General features: G+C 39.7%; 1 protein-coding gene across 5 annotated transcripts in view; it reads left to right on the forward strand.

Annotated features, from left to right (window-relative positions):
- ULK2 (unc-51 like autophagy activating kinase 2) overlaps positions 1–20,169 on the forward strand; it is a 177,241-nt gene that overhangs the window by 138,973 nt on the left and 18,099 nt on the right. For all 5 annotated transcript variants that reach the window (XR_007516206.1, XR_007516207.1, XR_007516208.1 and 2 more), the window contains 3 exons: positions 4,512–4,720; positions 17,851–18,029; positions 18,550–18,668. Coding sequence is in view for 1 of the 5 variants with exons in the window: in XM_049874618.1 (XP_049730575.1) it covers positions 4,512–4,720; positions 17,851–18,029; positions 18,550–18,668 (507 nt within the window). In the remaining 4 variants the exon portion in view is untranslated. The remainder of the gene's footprint in view (positions 1–4,511; positions 4,721–17,850; positions 18,030–18,549; positions 18,669–20,169) is intronic.

Here is a 20,169-nt window from a genome sequence, read left to right on the forward strand (position 1 = left end):
TATTTCAGATACCAGCAGGGTCACCCATGGTGGCTGGATTTCAGCAGAGCTTCCAGGCTAAGACAGACTTGGAAGAAAGGTCTGGTGATCTACTTCCGAAAATTAGCCAGTGAAAACCTTAATGGAGCTCACAAAATATTGTCTAACTCACTTGCTTTGGATATGTCATCAGGAAGAATCAGTTGCTAGAGGGGCACATTGTGTTTGGTGAAGCAGAAGGCCAATGAGGGCATGGAAGAACCTGGGTGAGGTGGATTGGCATAGTAGCCACAGCGATGGACTCAAAATGCTGGCGATTGTGAGGATGATGCAGGACTGGACAATGTTTTGTTCTGTTGTACTTAAGGTCACCATGAGTGAGAAAAGTATTTAGATTGAACTTGAAATCAGTTATCATTTGATACCATATTAATACTGTACCTTGTATCCTTTAAGTTCTGTTATGCTAAATAATTTACTATTCAAGATATCAATAAATTAATAAGCAAAGAATATAAGAAAACAGGAGAGGAAGTAGAGGTAATGATCTTTTAAGATTATTAAAACTCTTAAATAAGAAATAATAAGATACCATTTTACGTAAGAAAATATCATTTGAAGGAAGTAACATTTTATGTGTATCAACTAAGCCAACTTTTAAAAAAGTATAACACCCAGTGTTGAGGCTGTAGTGGGATCTGTGTGCTTACTCACTGGTGCTCTAGAAAGCAGTATGGCAATTTTTACGAAGAGCTATAAAAATGTTTACAATATTTAACCAGTGGTAACCCCATTCCTCTTTATATTACTTTGGAGTATTTATAACAAAGAAATCTTTCAAAAGAAAACTGTATTTCATTTCAGTGTTATTTGTGATTTGTAAAATCAGACACAGTATAAATGCCCCAGGTTAGAGGACTAAACTAGCTAAGGAAATTACATATATAGATTTAGTGACCCACTAGCATATATTAAGTTTTATAATTATGAAGACTATGGAGCAACGTGGAGAAAGGTATATGATATAAATTTTTGTAAAACAATATAAAAAGGGTAGCTATGATGATGACTATAAAGTCTACATCTGATAGTGATGATGATACCCAGTGCCCTCGAGTTGATTCCAACTCATAACGACCCTATAGGACAGAGTAGAACTGCCCCACAGAGTTTCCAAGGAGCGCCTGTCAGATTCGAACTGCTGACCCTTTGGTTAGCAGCCGTAGCACTTAACCACTACACCACCAGGGTTTCCAAATGATAGCTGTCACCAAGTCAGCTCCTGCTTATGGCAACCTTGTTGTTGTTGTTGTTAGGTGCCATCAAGTTGCTTCCGACTCATAGCAACCGTCTGCACAACAGAATGAAACTCTTCCCGGTCCTGTGCCATCCTTAAAATCATTGTTATGCTTGAGCTCATTGTTGCAGCCACTGTGTCAGTCCACCTGGTTGAGGATCTTCCTCTTTTCCACTGACTCTGTACTTTACCAAGCATGAGGTCCTTCTCCAGGGACTGATCCCTCCTGACAACACGTCCAAAGTATCTAAGATGCAGTCTCACCACCCTTGCTTCTAAGGAGCATTCTGGTTCTACTTCTTCCAAGACAGATTTGTTTATTCTTTTAGCAGTCCATGGTATATTCAATATTGTTCGTCAACACCACAATTCAAAGCCATCAATTCTTCTCCGGTCTTCCTAAATCATTGTCCAGCTTTCATGTGCATATGATGTGATTGAAAATACCATGGCTTGGGTCAGGTGCACCTTAGTCTTCAAGGTGACATCTTTGCTTTTTAACAGTTTAGAGAGGTCCTTTGCAGCAGATTTGCCCAATGCAGTGTGTCTTTTGATTTCTTGACTGCTGCTTCCATGGCTGTTGATTGTGGATCCAAGTAAAATGAAATCCTTGACAACTTCAATCTTTTCTCCATTTATCATGATATTGCTTACTGGTCCAGTTGTGAAGATTTTTGTTTTCTTTATGTTGAGGTACAATCCTTACTGAAGGCTGTGGTCTTTGCTCTTCATTAGTAAGTGCTTCAAGTGCTCTTCACTTTCAGCAAGCAAGGTTGTGTCATCTGCATAATGCAGGTTGTTAATGAGCCTTCGTCCAATCCTCATGCCCCGTTCTTCTTCATAGAGTCCAGCTTCTCAGATTATATGCTCAGCATACAGATTGAATAGGTGCGGTGAAAAGAGACAACCCTGACGCATACCTTTCCTGACTTTAAACCACTCAGTATTCCTTTGTTCTGTCTGAACAACTGCCTCATGATCTACGTAGAGGTTCCTTACAAGTACAATTAAGTGTTCTTGGAATTCCCATTCTTTGCAATGTTATCCATAATTTGTTATGATCCACACAGTTGAATGCCTTTGCATAGTCAAGAAAACACAAGTAAACATCCTTCTGGTATTCTCTGCTCTCAGCCAGCATCCATCTGACATCAGCAACGATATCTCTGGTTCCACATCCTCTTCTGATATCGGCCTGAATTTCTGGGAGTTCCTTGTCAATATACTGCTGCAGTCACTTTTGAATGATCTGCAGCAAAATTTTGCTTGCGTGTGATATTGATGATACTGTTCTATAATTTCCACATTCAGTTGGATCACCTTTCTTGGGAATAGCGTAAATGCAGATTTCTTCAAGTCGGTTGGCCAGATAGCTGTCTTCCAAGTTTCTTGGAATAGATGAGTGAGCACCTCCAGTGCCGTATCCGTTTGTTGAAACATCTCAACTGATACTCTGTCAATTCCTGGAGCCTTGTTTTTCGCCAGTTCCTTCAGTGCAGCTTGGATTTCTTCCTTCAGTACCATTGGTTCCTGATCACATGCTGCCTCTTGAAATGATTGAAGATCGACTAATTCTTTGTGGTGTAATGGCTCTGTGTATTCCTTCCATCTTCGTCTGATGCTTCCTGCGTCGTTTAATATTTTCCCTATAGAATCCTTCACTATTGCAACTGGAGGCTTAAATTTTTTCTTCAGCTCTTTCAGTTAGAGAAATGCCAAGCATGTTCTTCCCTTTTGGTTTTCTATCTCCAGCTCTTTGCACATGTCATTATAATACCTTATTTAGTCTTTTGGAGCCGCCCTGTGACGTTGTTTGTTGAGCGGTTTTATTTCATCATTTCTTCCTTTTGCTTTAGCTGCTTGACATTTGGAAGCAAGTTTCAGAGTCTCCTCTGACATCCATCTTGGTCTTTTCTTTCTTTCCTGTCTTTTCAATGACCTCTTGCTTTCTTCATGTATGATGTCCTTGATGTCATTCCACAACTCATAAGGTCTTTAGTCATTAATGTTCAACGCATCAAATCTATTCTTGAGTGGTCTTTAAATTCAGGTGGGATATACTCAAGGTCGTATTTTGGCTCTCGTGGACTTGCTCTGATTTTCTTCAGTTTCAGCTTGATCTTGCATATGAGCAATTGATGGTCTGTTCCACAGTCGGCCCCTGGCCTTGTTCTGACTGATGACAGTGAGCTTTTCCATTGTCTCTTTCCACAGATGTAGTTGATTTGATTCCTGTGTGTTCCATCTGGTGAGGTCCATGTGTATAGTCGCCATTTATGTTGGTGAAAAACAGTATTTGCAGTGAAGTCACTGGTCTTGCAAAATTCTTTCATTTGATCTCTGGCATTTTTTCTTTCACCAGGGCCTTATATTCCAACTACCAACGTTTTTCTTCCAACTTTCACAGTCCAATCAGCAGTAATAATGAATGCATCCTAACTGCATGTTTGATCAATTTCAGACTGCAGAAGCTGATAAAAATCTTCAATTTCTTTATCTTTGGCCTTAGTGGTTGTGTGTAAATTTGAATAATAGCTGTATCGAACTGGTCTTCCTTGTAGGCATATGGATATTATCTTATCACTGACACCGTTATACTTTAGGATAGATACTGAAATGTTCCTTTTGACAGTGAATGCAACACCATTCATTATGTACAAGAAAATAAAACATAGCATCGTCTTCACAATCACCAGCATGTTCAAGTCCATCTTTGCGGCTGTTGTGCCAGTTCATCTCATGAGGGTTTCTCTCACCCTTACTGTCCCTCTGTCTCACCAGACATAACGTCCTCCTCCAACTATCGATCCTTCCTAATGATATAGCCAAAGCAAGGGAGTCAGACAGTGTTCTGTTGTGATCCATAAGGCTTTCACTGACTAATTTTTAGAAGTAGATTGCCTTCCCAGGCCTTTCTTCCTAGTCTTTCTTAGTCTGGAAGTTCTGCTGAAACCTATCCACCATGGGTGACCCTGCTGCTATTTGAAACACTAGTGGCATAGCATCCAGCATCATAGCAACATGCAAACCACCATAGCACAACAAACTGACAGATGGGTAAGCATGGAAAAATAAAAATCATTGATACGCTCAAATAGGGGATTACTGGCTTTTAACATTTTTTCATTATTAATAATAGATTTTATTCAATAAGTAAAAGTAGAAGTGGATACAAAAGTCCCTAACTTCTCAAACTAACTCAGGAAACTGCTCTGTGTGTTCTGTTTCCTTCCAGTGGGGTCCAGCAGCTCTGGAGGCTCCCTCTGCTCCGCGAGTGGCCGTGTGTGTATGGGCTCCCCACCTGGTGTGTGTTCAGGATCTTCCCCTCCACGAGCAGAGGCAGCTCCCAGCCTGAGGTACATGCCTTATGGTGCTTCACCCCCCAGCTTAGAGGGGCTCATCACCTTTGAAGCTCCTGAACTGCCTGAGGAGACACTGATGGAGGTAGAGGAAAGACTGTTGTGTTGTGCTCATGTAATCTTTGACGCTATGTGAGAGTGTTCTAGTGATGATGAAAGAAAAAATACTCTTGAGTAGTGTTTTTTTTTCTCTTTAACTTTTTGTTTGTATTTGATAAACATCACTGATATATTTTCAGAATAACATCGGTAATGATTCTCATCCATAACAAGTTTTGGTTCATAGGAAGTGCCACATTTTGTGTTTTTTATAATTCCATTGTGGTAAAATATATATAATAGAAAGTTTGCCATTTTAACCATTTTTAAGTATACAGCTCAGTGACAGTAATTACTTTCACCATGTTGTGCATCCATCACTACTGTCCAGTTCCAAAAGTTGTACATCACTCCAAAGAGAAACTCAGTACCCCTTCAGCAATAATTCCCATCCCTACCTCTTCCCAATACCTGGTTATCACTAATAAACTTTTGTCTCTATACATAGGCCTGTTCTACATATTTCATATAGGTGGACTCCTACAATGTTTGTCCTTCTGTGTCTGACTTACTCAGCATAATGTTTTCAAGGTTAATCCATGTTGTAACATGTATCACAACTTCATTTTTCATTGTTGCGTGTATAGACCACATTTTGTTTACCCATTCATCTGTTGATGCACACTTGGGTTGTTTCCACCTTTTGACTATTACGAATAATGCTGCAGTGAACACTGGTATACAAGTGTCTGTCTGAGTCCCTGATTTCAAGTCTTACAGGTATATACCTAGGAGTGAAATTCTTGGGTCATATGGTTATTTTATATTTAACTTTTTTGAGGAACTGCCAAACATTTCCACAGCAGCTGCACCATTTTACATTCTCACCAGGAATAGCATCCTCCCCAACACATGTTAGTTTCTATTTTTTCTGATAATAGCTACCCTGGTGGGTGTGAAGTGGTATCTCATTGTAGTTTTCATTTACATTTCCCTGATGCCTAACGATATTGAGCGTCTTTTTATGTGCTCATTGACCATTTGTATTATCTTCCTTGGATAAATGTCTATTACGTTTTTGGTCCATTTTTTAATTGAGTGGTTTCCCTTTTTGTTGATGAGTTGTAGGAGTTCTTTATATATTCTCGATATTAAATCCTTATCAGATGTATGGTTTCCAGGTATTTTCTCCCATTCTGTAGGTTGTCAAGACTTCCTTGATAATGTCCTTTGATACACAAAAGTTTTTAATTTTGATGGAGTCCAGTTTATTTATTTCCTTTGTTGCTTGTGCTTTATTTATTTATTTATTGTGCTTTAGGTGAAAGTTTACAAATCAAGTTAGTCTCTCAAACAAAAAGTTATACACACCTTGCAATGTACTCCTGGATGCTCTCATCCTAATGAGATGGTACATTCTTCCTCTCCGCACAATGTTCCCTGTGTCCGTTCAACCAGCTCCTGTCCCCCTCTGCCTTCTCATCTTGCCACCAGACAGGAGTTGCCCACATAATCTCATGTGTCTGCTTGAGCCAAGAAGCTCACTCCTCAACAGTATCATTGTCTATTTTACAGTCCACTCCAATCTCCGTCTAGAGAGTTGGCTTACAAAGGGTCTGGGGACCATGACTGTCAGGGGTCCCTCCAGTATCAGTCAGACCATTAAGCCTGGTCTTTTTCACCAGAATTTGAGATCTGCATCCCACTGTTCTCCTGCTTCATCAGGGATTCTCTGTTGTGTTCCCTGTCAGGGCAGTGATCGGTGGTAGCCAGGCACCATCTAGTTCTTCTGGTCTAAGGCTGATGGAGTCTCTGGTTTACGTGGCCCTTTCGGTCTCTTGGCTCATCTTTACCATATATCTTTGGTGTTCTTCATTCTCCTTTGCTCTAGGTAGATTGAGACCAATTGATGCATCTTAGATGGCTGCTTACTACCGTTTAGAACCCTAGACGCTTCTCACCGAAGTGGGATGCAGAACGTTTTCTTAGTACATTTAGCTACGCTAATTGACCTAGATGTCCCTTGAAACCATGGTCCCCAGACCCCTGTCCCTGCTACTCTGGCCATCAAAGCATTTGGTCGTATTCAGGAAACTTCTTTGCTTTTGGTTTAGTCCAGTTGTCCTGACTTCCAGTGTGTTGTGTGTTGCCCTTCCCATCACTAAAATAATTCTTGTCCACTATCTAGTTAGTGAATATGCCTCTCCCTCCCTTCCCACCCTCGTAGCCATCAAAGAGTATTTTCCTGTATCTAGAGTTCTTATAACAGTGGTCTCATACAATATTTGTCCTTTTGCACCTGACTAATTTCACTCAGTATAATGCCTTCCAGATTCTTCCATGTTAAGAGATGTTTCACAGATTCATTGTTGTTCTTAGTTGTTACATAATATTCCATAGTGTGAATATACCATAATTTATTTATCCATTCATCCATTAACGAGCACCTTGGTTGCTTCCACCTTTTTGCTGTCGTATTCACTGCTGCAGTGAACATGGATGTGCATATGTCTGTTCGTGTAAAGGCGTTTATTTCTCTAGGATATATTCCAATGAGTGGAATTGCTGGATCGTATGGTAGTTCTATTTCTAGCTTTTTTCAGGAAGTGCCAAATCGATTTGCAAAGTGGTTGTACCATTTTACATTCCCACCAGCAGTGTATAATTGTTCCAGTCTCTCTGTAACTTCTCCAACATTTATTATTTTGTGTTTTTTGGATTAATGCCAGCCTTGTTGGAGTGAGATGGTATCTCATTGTAGTTTTGATTTGCATTTCTCTAATGGCTAATGATCATGAGCATTTCCTCATGTATCTGTTGGCCGCCTGAATGTCTTCTTTGGTGTAGTGCCTGTTTATATCCTTTGCCCATTTTTTAATTGGGTTATTTGTCTTCTTGTTGTTGAGCTTTTGCAATATTATGTAGATTTTAGAGATCAGGCACTGATCGGAAATGTCATAGCTAAAAACTTTATCCCAGTCTGTAGGTAATCTCCTTACTCTCTTGGTGAATCTTCGGATGAGCATAGGTGTTTCATTTTTAGGAGCTCCCAGTTCTCTTCTAGTGTTTGAACATTGTTAATAATGTTTTGTATATTGTTTATGCCATGTATTAGAGCTCCTAGCATTGTCCCTATTTTTTCTTCCATGATCTTTATCATTTTAGATTTTATATTTAGGTCCTTGATCCATTTAAGTTTCTTTTTGTGCATGGTGTGAGGTATAGGTCTTGTTTCATTTTTTTTGCAGATGGATATCCAGTTATGCCACCACCATTTGTTAAAGAGACTGTCTTTTCCCCATTTAACAGACTTTGGGTCTTTGTCAAATATCAGATGCTCATATGTGGATGGATTTATGTCTGGATTCTCAATTCTGTTCCTTTGGTCTATGTATCTGTTGTACCAGTACCAGGCTGTTTTGACTACTGTGGTGGTATAATAGGTTCTAAAATCAGGTAGAGTGAGTTCTCCCAGTTTGTTCTTCTTTTTCAGTAATGCTTTACTTATCCGGGGTCTCTTTCCCTTCCATATGAAGTTGGTGATTTGTTTCTCTATCACATTAAAAAATGTCACTGGTATATGGATCAGGATTGCATTGTATTTGTAGATCACATTGGGCAGAAAAGACATTTTTACAATGTTGAGTCTTCCTATCCATGAGCAAGGTATGTTTTTCCATTTATGTAGGTCTCTTTTGGTTTCTTGCAGTAGTGTCTTATAATTTTCATTGTATGTTCTTTTACGTCTCTGGTTAGATTTATTCCTAAGTATTTTATCTTTTGGGGAGCTATTGTAAATAGTATTGATTTGCTGATTTCCTCTTTGATGTTCTATTTGTTGGTGTTGAGGAATCCAACTGATTCATGTATGTTTATCTTGTATTGTCATGGTCTGTTAAACTCCTCTATTTCAGTAGTTTTCTTGAGGATTCCTTAGGGTTTTCTGTGTATAAGATCATGTCATCTGCAAATAGAGACACTTTTACTTCTTCTTTGCCAATTTGGATGTCGTTTATTTCTTTATCTAGCCTGATAGCTCTGGCTAGAACATCCAGCACACTGTCGAATAAGAGTGGTGATAAAGGGCACCCTTTTCTGGTTCCCATTCTCAAGCGGAATTTTTTTAGTTTCTCTCCGTTCAGGATGATGTTGGCTGTTGGCTTTGTATGAATTCCCTTTATTATGTTGAGGCAAACCAGTCAAACCAAACCTGTTGCCATTGAGTCGATTCCGACTCATAGCGACCCTGTGGGACAGAGTAGAACTGCCCCACAGAGTTTCCAAGGAGCGCCTGGTGGATTTGAACTGCTGACCTCTTGGTTAGAAGCCGTCGTACTTAACCACTACACCACCAGGGTTTCCATTTTCCCTCTGTTCCTATTTGGCTGAGAGTTTTTACCATGAATGGGTATTGAACTTTGTCAATACGTTTTCTGCACCAATTGATCAGATCATGTGGTTCTTGACTTGTGTTTTATTTATGTGATGGAGTACATTGATTGTTTTTCTAATGTTGAACCTTTCCAGCATACCTGGTATGAATCCCACTTGGTCATGGTGAATTATTTTTTTGATATGTTGTTGAGTTCTGTTGGCTGGAATTTTGTTGAGGATTTTCATGTCGAAGTTCCTGAGGGATATTGGTGCGTAATTTTCTTTTTTTGTGATGTCTTTACCTGGTTTTGGTTTCAGGGTTATGCTGGCTCCCTAGAATGAGTTTGGGAGTATTCCATCCTTTTCTATGCTCTGAAATACCTTTAGTATTAGTGGTGCTAACTCTTCTCTGAAAGTTTGGTAGGATTCTCCAGTAAAACTGTCAGCGCCAGGGCTTTTTTTATTGGGAGTTTTTAATTACCTTTTCAATCCTTTCTTTTGTTACAGGTTTATTTAGTTGTTCCACCCCTGTTTGTGTTAGTTTAGGTAGGCAGTGTGTTTCTGGAAATTCATCCATTTCCTCTAGGTTTTCAAATTTATTAGACTACAGTTTTTCATAGTATTTTGTTATGATTCTTTTAATTTCAGTTGGGTCTATTATGATATCACCCATCTCATTTTTTATCCTGGTTATTTGCTTCGTCTCCTATTTTTCTTTTGTCACTTTGGCCAGTGGTTATCGATTTTGTTAATCTTTTCAAAGAACCCCCTTTTGGCCTTGTTAACTCTTTCAGTTGTTTTTCTGTTCTCTCATTTAATTCTGCTGTAATTTTTTTATTTACTTTCTTCTGGTGTCTGTGGGTTTCTTTTGTTGCTTTTTCTGTTTGTTCAAATTGTAGGGATAATTCTTTGATTTTGGCCCTTCTTTTTGTATTTGTGCATTTACTGATATAAATTGACCTGTGAACACTGCTTTAGCTGTGTCCCAAAGGTTCTGATAGGAAGTGTTTTCATTCTCCTTTGATTCTATGAATTTCTTTATTCTGTCCTTAATTTCTTCTGTAATCCAATCGTTTTTGAGCCGAGTGTTGTTCAGTTTCCATGTGTTTGATTCCTTTTCCCTGTTTTTTCTGTTATTGATTTCTCATTTTATGGCTTTGTGGTCCGAGAAGATGCTTTGTAATATTTTGGTGTTTTGGATTCTGCTAATGCTTGCTTTATGGCCTAATATGTAGTGTATTCTAGAGAATGTTCCGTGTGGGGTTGGAAAAGAAAGTATACTTGGCTGCTGTTGGGTTGCGTTCTATATATGTCTGTGAGGTCAAGTTGGTTGATTTTGTCATTTAGATCGTCTGTGTCTTTATTGAACTTCTTTCTGGATGTCTGTCCTTCACTGAAAATGGTGTGTTAGAAGTCTCCTAGTACTATTGTGCAGCTGTCTATCTCACTTTTTAATGCTCTTAGAGTTTGTTTTATGTATCTTGCAGCCCTGTCATTGGGTGCATAACTATTTAATGTGGTTATATCCTCCAGGTATATTGCGCCTTTAATCATTATATAGTGACCTTCATTATCCTTTGTGGTGGATTTAATTTTGAAGTCTGTTTTATTAGAAATTAGTATTGCCACTCCTGCTCTTTTTTGATTGTTGTTTGCTTGATTGTATTTTTTCCATCTTTTGAGTTTTTGTTTGTGTCTTTAAGTCGAAGGTGTGTCTCTTGTAGGCAGCATATAGACAGATTTTTTTTTTTTAATCCATTCTTCCACTCTGTCTCTTCATTGGTGCACTTAGTCCATTTACATTCAGCGTGATTATGGGTAAGTATGAGTTTAGTGCTGTCATCTTGATGTCTTTTTTTGTGTGTTGTTGACAGTTTCTTTTTTCCATTTAATTTTTTCTGCCGAGTAGTTTTTCTTTTTAAATTGTGTTTTCCTCTTTTTCATTGTTGTTGATTTTGTTTTTGTTGAGTCTTTATGTTTTTCTTGTATTTTATTTTGATGTGTAGGATTGTTAGCCTACTTTGTGGTTACTTATTATTTAACCCTATTTTTCTAAGATTGAACCAGAGTTTTTTTCTCCCCGTTATCACCTTGACTTCCTCTCCAGATCTATGACTACATTTTTAGTCCTTCTTTATTGATTTAATATTGTCATCTTTTACATAATGACATCGTTATTTCCTTGTTTTGAGTGTTTTTTTTGTCTTGATTTATTATTGTGATTTCCCTCTCTGGGTTTATAATCTGGTTGCTCTGTACTGTGTTGTAGTGTTGGGTTGATATCTGATACCAATTTTGTAACCAGAGAATTTCCTTTAGCATTTCTTGTAGTTTTGGCTTGGTTTTGCTAATTCCCTAAATTCTGTTTATCTGGAACTGTCTTAATTTCACCTTCATTTCTGAGAGACAGTTTTGCTGGATATATGATTCTTGGCTGGCAATTTTTTTCCTTCAAGGCTTTGTATGTGTCATCCCATTGCCTTCTTGCCTGCGTGGTTTCTGCCGAGTGGTCCGAGCTTATTCTTACTGACCCTCCTTTGTAGGTGAGTTTTTGTTTATCCCTTGCTGCTCTTAAAATTTTCTTTTTATCTTTGGTTTTGCCAAATTTGATTATAATATGTCTTGGTGACTTTCTTTTGGGATTTAGCTTATATGGGGTTCGATGAACATCTTGAATAGTTATCTTCTCATCTTTTTTTGATATCAGGAAGTTTTCTGCCAACAAATATTCAACAATTCTCTGTATTTTTTGTTTTCCCTCCCTATTCTAGCACTCCTATCACTTGTAAGTTATTTCTCTTGATATAGTCACATAAATTTTAGTGTTTCTTAATTTTTTTTAATTCTTTTATCTGATTTTTCCTCAAATATGTTGGTGTCAAGTGTTTTATCTTCAGTCTCACTAATTTGGACTTTCATCTCCTCAATTCTGCTCTGCCGACTTCCTACTGAGTTGTCTAATCCTCAAATTTTATTCTTAATCTTCAGAATTTCTGATTGCTATTTCTGTTGATTCTTGCAGGCTATTAAATTTTTCATTATGTTTTGGAAATCTTAATTTCCTTGACCACTTTATCTGTGTGCTCCTTAGCTTGCTCTGCATTTTGCCTATCTCCTCCCTGATGTCTTGAAGTGTTCTATATATTAATCTTGTATTGTACATCTGGTAATTCTAGGAATACATCTTCATCCGGCAGATTCCTTGAGTCTTTGTTTTGGGAGTTGATTGAAGCGATCATGGTCTACGTCTTTATGTGATTTGATATTGTCTGTTGTCTCCGAGCCATCTAAAAGTTATTGTATTAATGTATTTTATGTTTGCTCACTGTGTCCTAGCCTCTTGCTTTGTTTTGTTTTGATATATGCAGATAGGCTACTGGAGTGAGCTAATGTGATTACCGGAGACTTTGAAGCACTAATGTCCTGTCACCAGATGGCTAGAGGTTTCATCAGGTATATGAGCCTAGGAGTCAATTCACTATTCTTGTATAGATTCAGCTCAGGTGTCCAGGTAGTTGGTCACCTAGGATGTGGTGCAGGCTCTCACCTACGATCTTAGAGGAGCAGTTGTAATTGGTGTATGCACAGGTTTCTCGTTGCAGCATGGGGTCAGACTCTGAGGAAGGCAGGGGGCTGACAACCTTCCCCTGAGTGTGTGTGAGGAAGGTGCGTCCCTGTTCTCTAGAGCGCACTGGTGGGTGGGCTCTGCAGCCATATCATAGGCACCCAGTGGTTTTAACTGTAAGGCTGGGAGACACCACTTATCCTTGGACCCCTTTTGTGAGTTGCTAGGTGGTATGGGTGGAGCCACCAGTTTTCAGGCCCCTCATACGGGTAGGTGAGGACCCTGTTTAATAGGCAGAGTGGTATCAAAAGTCAAAAATCCCACCTCTCCACTGCTAAGCCGAAACACAGTTAGACCTCAAGTACATTCACCTTTGCAATATAACAGCAAGGTCCTACCTTTTGAAATGGGGCCACCTGGGTCCATGCAGGGGTAAAAGACGTTCAAAATCTTTGGACCGCTTGTGCCTGGACAGGAGCCGCTTCTGCTGTACATTTCCGCATTAGGGAAGCTGGCAAATTTTTTTTCCCCCATTTGTTAATTTATTCCTTCCCCAAGGCCAGGAGAATGGCTCAGGCAGCACAGCAGGACCTATCTCAGGCCCAGGGAACCAGCTGTCACTGAAGCCAGGTGGGGAAGAGGGAGGAGGGATCAGATAGATGGGAGAGAGGTTTTTCAAAAGAAATTGCTGTTAGATCCACGTGGTAAATTAGACGAAATCACTTATCTCGTGCTGAGAGTGCTATTTATTTGCTGATTCCAGGGCCGTGCATAGATTCTGTGCAGTTGCTTCAGGGGATCAGGGCTGTGCCACTTTGCTTGCCTTCGTTCACTGAAGCAGCTATGTCTCGAATGCTACCACCAGCCCCACCACAGTCCCACAAGGGGATCAGTGCTGCGTCACTTTGTTTCCTTTCACTGAAGTAACTGCACCTTGAATGCTACTGCCCGCCCCACTGCAATTGCGCCTGGGGATAGGGGCTGAGGGGTGCTGGTTCCCACCAAGTCAGGTCTGGCAACTCCTTGCTGCTTCTGCACCATCTCTCTCTCCGCTTGTCACTCAGCCTGATTTCTTAACTTTGCCTTTGATGTTCAGGGTTCCTAGCTTGTCATATATATATTCACTTGTTTTTTCGGGTCGTTGTTGTAAGAGGGACCATCTTGGCCCTGCCTCCTGTTGCTTATGCTTTTGGTGTCATATCTAAAATTCCATTCCCAAAAACAAGTTCTTGAAGTTTTACCCCCGTGTTTTCTTCTAAGAATTTTATGATTTTAGCTATTATACATAGGTCATTGGTCATTTTTTTTTGTTTTTGACTATGGTGTGAGGTATTGGTCCAGCTTCATTCTTTTGCATGTGGAGATCCAGTTGTCCAAGCACCATTTATTGAAGAGACTACTTTTTCTCCCTTGTGTGGACTTGGAACCTTTTCAAAATCAATTGAACATAGATGTATGGGTTTATTTCTACATTCTCAATTCTATTCCATTGACCTGTATGTCTGTCCTTACACTGCTACCACACTGTTTTGGTTACTATAGCTTTATAGTATGTTTTGGAGTCCCTGAGTGGTGCAAATTGTTAATGCACAGCTGCTAACCAAAAGGTTGGCACTTCAGGTTCACCCAGAGGTGCCTGAGAAGAAAGACCTGGTATCTACTTTTGAAAAATCACCATCGAAAACCCTGTGGAGGGCAGCTCTACTCTGACACACATGAGGTCACCATAAGTCGGAATCTATTTGATGGCAACTGGTTTAGTTTGGTTTAAAGTATGTTTTGAAGTTGGGAAGTGTGAGTCTACTTTGTTCTTTTTCAAGATTGGTTTGGCTCTTTGGAGCCTCTTGCAATTCCTGTCAATTTGAAGATCGGCTTTTCAGTTTCTGCGATAAAGACTGTTGGAATTTGATACAGATCGCATTGAATCGGTAGATTGCTTTGGATAGTATTGACATCAAACAATATTAAATCATCCAATCTATGAACACAGCATGCCTTTCCATTTGTTTTGGTCTTCTTTAATTTCTTTCAGCATGGTAGCAGTCTTTTTACTCCTCATTAAATTTATTCCTAGATATTTTCTACTCTTAGGTGCTATTGTAAATGGGGTTGTTTGCTTAGTTTCTTTTCCGCTTGTTCACTGCTTATGTATAGAAACACAACTGATTTTTGCTTGTTAATCTTGTACCCTAAAACTTTGCTGAATTCGTTTATTAGCTATGGTAGCTTTATTATGGATTCTTTGGGACTGTCTGTATTTAGGATCATGTCATCAGTAAATTGAAATGGTTTTACATTTTCCTTTTCAATTTGGATGCCTTTCATTTATTTTTCTTTTTGCCTGATTCCTAGTACAGCATTTAACAGCAGTGATGAAAGTGGGTTGTCTTAGTCGCCTAGTACTGCTATAACAGAAATACCACAAGTGGATGGCTTTAACAAGAAGTTTATTTCCTCACAGTAAAGTAATCTAAAAGTCCAAATTCAGGGCATCAGCTCCAGAGGAAGACTTTCTTTGTCGGATCTGGAGGAAGGTCTTTATCCTCAATCTTTGCCTGGTTGAGGAGCTTCTCAGGCGCGGGGCCCACAGGTCCAAAGGACGCGCTCTGCTCCCGGTGCTGCTTTCTTGGTGGTATGAGGTCCCCACCTCTCTGCTTGCTTTCCTTTCCTTTTATCTCTTGAGAGATAAAAGGTGGTGCAGACAACACCCCAAGGAAACTCCCTTCATATTGGATCAGGGATGTGACCTGGTAAGGGTGTTACAATCCTACCCTAATTCTCTTTAACATAAAATTACAATCACAGAATGGAGGACAACCACACAATACTGGGAATCATGGCCTAACCAAGTTAGTACACACTTTTAGGGGGGCATAATTCAATCCATGACATCCCACCCTTTGGCCCCCAAAAAGTCACATTTTTGCAACGTGTAAAACATTCATCCCATCGTATCATAGCAAAAGTCTTAACTCCAAGTACAAAATTGCAAAACTTCTCTTCTGTGAAATCTAGAATACAAATTATCTGTTTCCAAAGGTACAATGACAGAACAGCCACAAGCTAGCCATTTCCATTACAAATGGGAGAAATTGGAGGGAAAGAAGGCATAACAGGCACCAAGCAAGTCAGTAGAACACATTATATTAGCCCTCATGGCTTTGAAAATAATCCTCTGTTCTCTGAGACCATTTACACAATAGCCCTGCCCTACAGACTGTAGGTATTGGCCACACTTTCCAGATTCTGAGTGGAGGCCCCTCGGCCCTGGGCTTCAGCTCTGGCCTCTAGGCCCACTAGGATAGCAACTCTGCTCCCTGGGCTTTCAGTGCACCATTTTCCTAGTCCATCTGAGTGGCACTTCCACTCTTAGAAACACCAGAGGCCATGGCTCCACCCTTTGAAACCCCTGAGGTCATGGCCGTACCTTTTGAGACTGAAGCAGCTCGACTTCTTGTGTTGTCTCTTCAGCCCCTGCTTCCTGATTTCTTGGCCTCTTGGTTCCTTGGGGCTCATGCCTGCATCTGCCCTGATGGGGCAAGTGTTCCAAAGCTCAGTAGCCCACCAATAAGTGCCTGGAGGCACCCCACTCCACCAGAAAGCCTCCTGCACACAGGCAGTTAGCTTTCTTACTCTACGGGTAGGCAAAGTTAACTCCACTGGTAAGTGTTCTTTTTTTATCTGAAGTTTATTTACTGCTTATAGGATATTTAAAACATAATCTTTGTCCTAAAATCATAAATTTTTAATCTCAGAGCTTGGTTTTTAATAAGATAAAAACAATACATTTAAACTTAGGTTTAAAAAAATAATAAACCAGCCTCACCATTAACACTGAGAAATATACCTGTCCAGCAGCCTGAATCCTTCCTTTTGTAGAATAGGACTTGCCCTCTCTGGAGCCAATTCTACAGGAAAAAAAAACACAAATTTAGAACCCAAAATCCATTGTCATTGAGCCGATTCTGACTCATAGCAACGCTATAGTACAGAGTAGAACTGCCTGTTGAGTTTCCAAGGAGCAGCTGGTGGATTCAAACTGCCAACCTTTTGGTTAGCAACCATAGCATTTAACCACTGTGCCACCATTGTTTCCAGTAAATTTAGAACAAGAGAAGTTAATTTTATGATTTGAAAGACTGCCAAGTCAATTCCTTATCTTGACTCTTGAACGATCTTCAGTGGACTCATGTGTCCCCAGTACCTAGCTGCAGTGCCGAGTTAGCTTGAGTTTTTAATTACAGTGATCCACTCTCCAGGCTAACTGAAGAGCAAATTCTCTTTCCATGTAGGCCCTCTAAAATTTCTACTTTGCATAAATGAGAATTAAAATAAATATTTCACATAAAAGTTATAAAATATTGTATGCAAAATTTCAGTGATTTTGTACTAATTTTAATTATAATTTAGAAATTTTAGTATGTCTAATATGGGGGTTAAGATTAGAAAAACAATCCTCAGAGTTTTTTCAGTGTCCAAATTAAACATAAATTCAGTATGTTACATGTGACCCAATGTATTGGAACATAGAGTCCAGTATTCTGTCATGGAGCAGAGAGGCTTTTAAAAGTTGGTTGGTTTATTCTCCTGTCTCTGGGAAAGCGATGCTTAATCCTTTTTAAATGTAAAAGGAGGATGAGAAATTTTTATAGTCTTATTTAAGATTTGAAAAATACGTATATAACTAAAAAAACAAATCTGAAAACGACATTAATTTTAATATATCAATTTTAAATGACACCTCTCTGGATGTTGATATGCCCAGATTTCCCTCTTCAGTTACCTGAAGAAGTTGCAGACACTTAGAGCTTTGGCATTTGTGCTAATAATTTGGTTAACTGAAACAACGTCCAAAATTAAAGTATCTCTGAAATTATAAGAAGTCAGTAGAATTCGCTGAGAATATTGATACCTATTTTGTCATGTTTTTGTCTCATGCATGTTGATTTAATCATTTAGTTTTTCAGTTTTTTCTGATAAAAACAGCGATCTCATATCTTTCAAGCTGACTGTGGGTGCTCCGGCACAGACACATGCACACACACCCACATTTGGTTTCATTTGTGTTTCTTTTCTTGCTAGTCTCCTGAAGTTTAAAAATCTCAGTCTCCTGTCATCATTCCGATACATGTATGTATAGAAAAACAGTAGTAATGGCTGTGTTTTATATAGAGAAACGAGCATGTACTTATGATTCTTACTCTGAAAATTTCTAAGAAAAATTGGCTTTGCTACAGCGAGAACACACAGACACCTTACGCCATCTGAATATGATGCTGATGTTTACTGAGTGTGTCCTGGATCTGACAGCCACGCGGGGAGGAAACCCAGAGCTGTGCACATCTGCTGTCTCCTTGTACCAGATTCAAGAGAGTGTGGTTGTGGACCAGATCAGCCAACTGAGCAAAGACTGGGGGTAGGTACCTCATTTGTCAGTCTTTTCCAAATTCTTCATGCTTTCTGTAAACTTGTATCTGAGATGTAGGAGTTTGTCACCCACTGAAGATGGTATCTCATTATTAAAAGCTTCGGGGGAGTATCTTAGTTATTATACTAGATTTCACTGTATGAAGCACAACTTTGAGATTCTGCAACCATTGTGTTGCCTTTTCCCTGTAAATTATGCTATTAAAGATATATGATGATAAAGTAACTATTGATTTTTACCTAAGTGTATTCATGGCTTTCAAAGTACACACGTCCTTTTCCATGCCCAGTCCTCTCCCTTCAGGGCTTGTTTGTGCATTAAGGTTTCCAAGGAGCGGCTGGTGGATTCGAACTGCATCCTTTTTGTTAGCAGCCATATCTCTTAACCACTGTGCCACCAGAGCTCCAGTGTCCCTTACAGTGGCTATTTTCATGGTGCCCTGATGTGCAGGAGAGTCCATTCTGGCATGTTAGTTCTCAAGATGACTCTCTTCTTCTTCTCGGTGCAGGCGGGTGGAACAGCTGGTATTATACATGAAAGCAGCACAGCTGCTAGCAGCTTCTCTGCATCTCGCTAAAGCTCAGATCAAGTCCGGGAAGCTGAGTCCTTCCACGGCTGTGAAACAAGGTATGGGTGAGCATGGCCAGTGTGACTCCAGGGGTACCCAGGTTGCCCCTATTTTCATTATGCCAAGAAAGAAAGTTTTTGATGAGGAATCACTCTTAATCGAAAGAGAAAAGAGGCTGGTTTTTGGTTGTTGTTTTTAAGTAGTAAATTGTATTTATTTGCATTTAGCCATGGCCTTGCTCAGGTTTTTTTTTTTTTTTTTTTTTGGGCTTTAAGTGTAAATTTACAACTCAAGTTTCTCATACAAAAATTTATACACACATTGTTATGTGACCCTAGTTACCATCCCAGTAATAAGTCGGCACACTCCTCCTTTCCACCCTAGATTTCCCAAGTCCATTCAACCAGCTTCTGTCCCTTTCTGCCATCTTATCTCCCCTCCAGACAGAAACTACCCATTTAGTCTCATGTATCTACTTGAACTAAGTGTCATACTCTTCACAAGTATCATTTTATGTCTTATAGTCCAGTCTAATCTTTGACTGATGAGTTGGCTTTGGGAATGGCTTTAGTTCTGGGTTGACCCAGAGCCTGGAGGCCTTGTCTTCTGGGGTTCCTCCAGTCTCAGTCAGACCATCAAGTCTGGTCTTTTTGATAGAATTTGAGTTCTGCACCCCTCTTCCTTCCTGCTCCATCAGGAACTCTCTGTGGGGTTCCCTATCGGGCTAGTCATTGGTGGTAGCCGGCCATCATCTAACTCATCTGGACTCAGACTGATGAAATCTCTGGTTTATGTGGCCCTTTTTGTTTCTTAGGCTAATACTTTCCTTGGGTCTTTGGTGTTCCTCATTCTTCTTTACTCCAGGTGGGCTGGGACCAGTTGATGCATCTTAGATGGCTGCTGGCTAGCTTTTAAGACCCCAGACGCCACTCGCCAAAGTGAGATGCCGAACACTTACTTTGTAAACTTCATCATGCCAATTGACCTAGATATTCCCTAAAACCATAGTCCGCAGACCCCCACCTCTGCTACTCTGTCCCTCGAAGTGTTTGGTTGTATTCAGGAAACTTCTTAGATTTTGGTTTAATCCAGTTGTACTGACTTCCCCTGTATTGTGTGTTGTCCTTCCCGTCACCTAAGATTGTTCTTGTCTACTGTCTAGTTAGTGAATATCCCTTTCCCTCCTTCCTCACTCTCTCAACCATCAAAGAATGTTTTCTTCTGTGTTTAAACTTTCCTTGAGTTCTTATGATAGTGGTCTCATACAATATTTGTCCTTTTGCAACTGACTAATTTCACTAAGCATAATGCCTTCCAGATTCATCCATGTTATGAGATGTTTTGCTCATTCATCATTGTTCTTTATCGTGTAATATTCCATTGTGTGACTATACCATAATTTGTTTATCCATTCACTCGTTGATGGGCACCGAGGTTGTTCCATCTTTTTGCTATTGTGAACAGTGCTGCAGTGAACATGGGTGTGCATATATCTGTTCATGTGATGGCTCTTATTTCTCTAGTCTATATTCCAAGGAGTAGGATTGCTAGATCTCAGGG

Source organism: Elephas maximus, chromosome 2 (assembly GCF_024166365.1).
Source record: "Elephas maximus indicus isolate mEleMax1 chromosome 2, mEleMax1 primary haplotype, whole genome shotgun sequence".
Taxonomy (NCBI): domain Eukaryota; kingdom Metazoa; phylum Chordata; class Mammalia; order Proboscidea; family Elephantidae; genus Elephas; species Elephas maximus.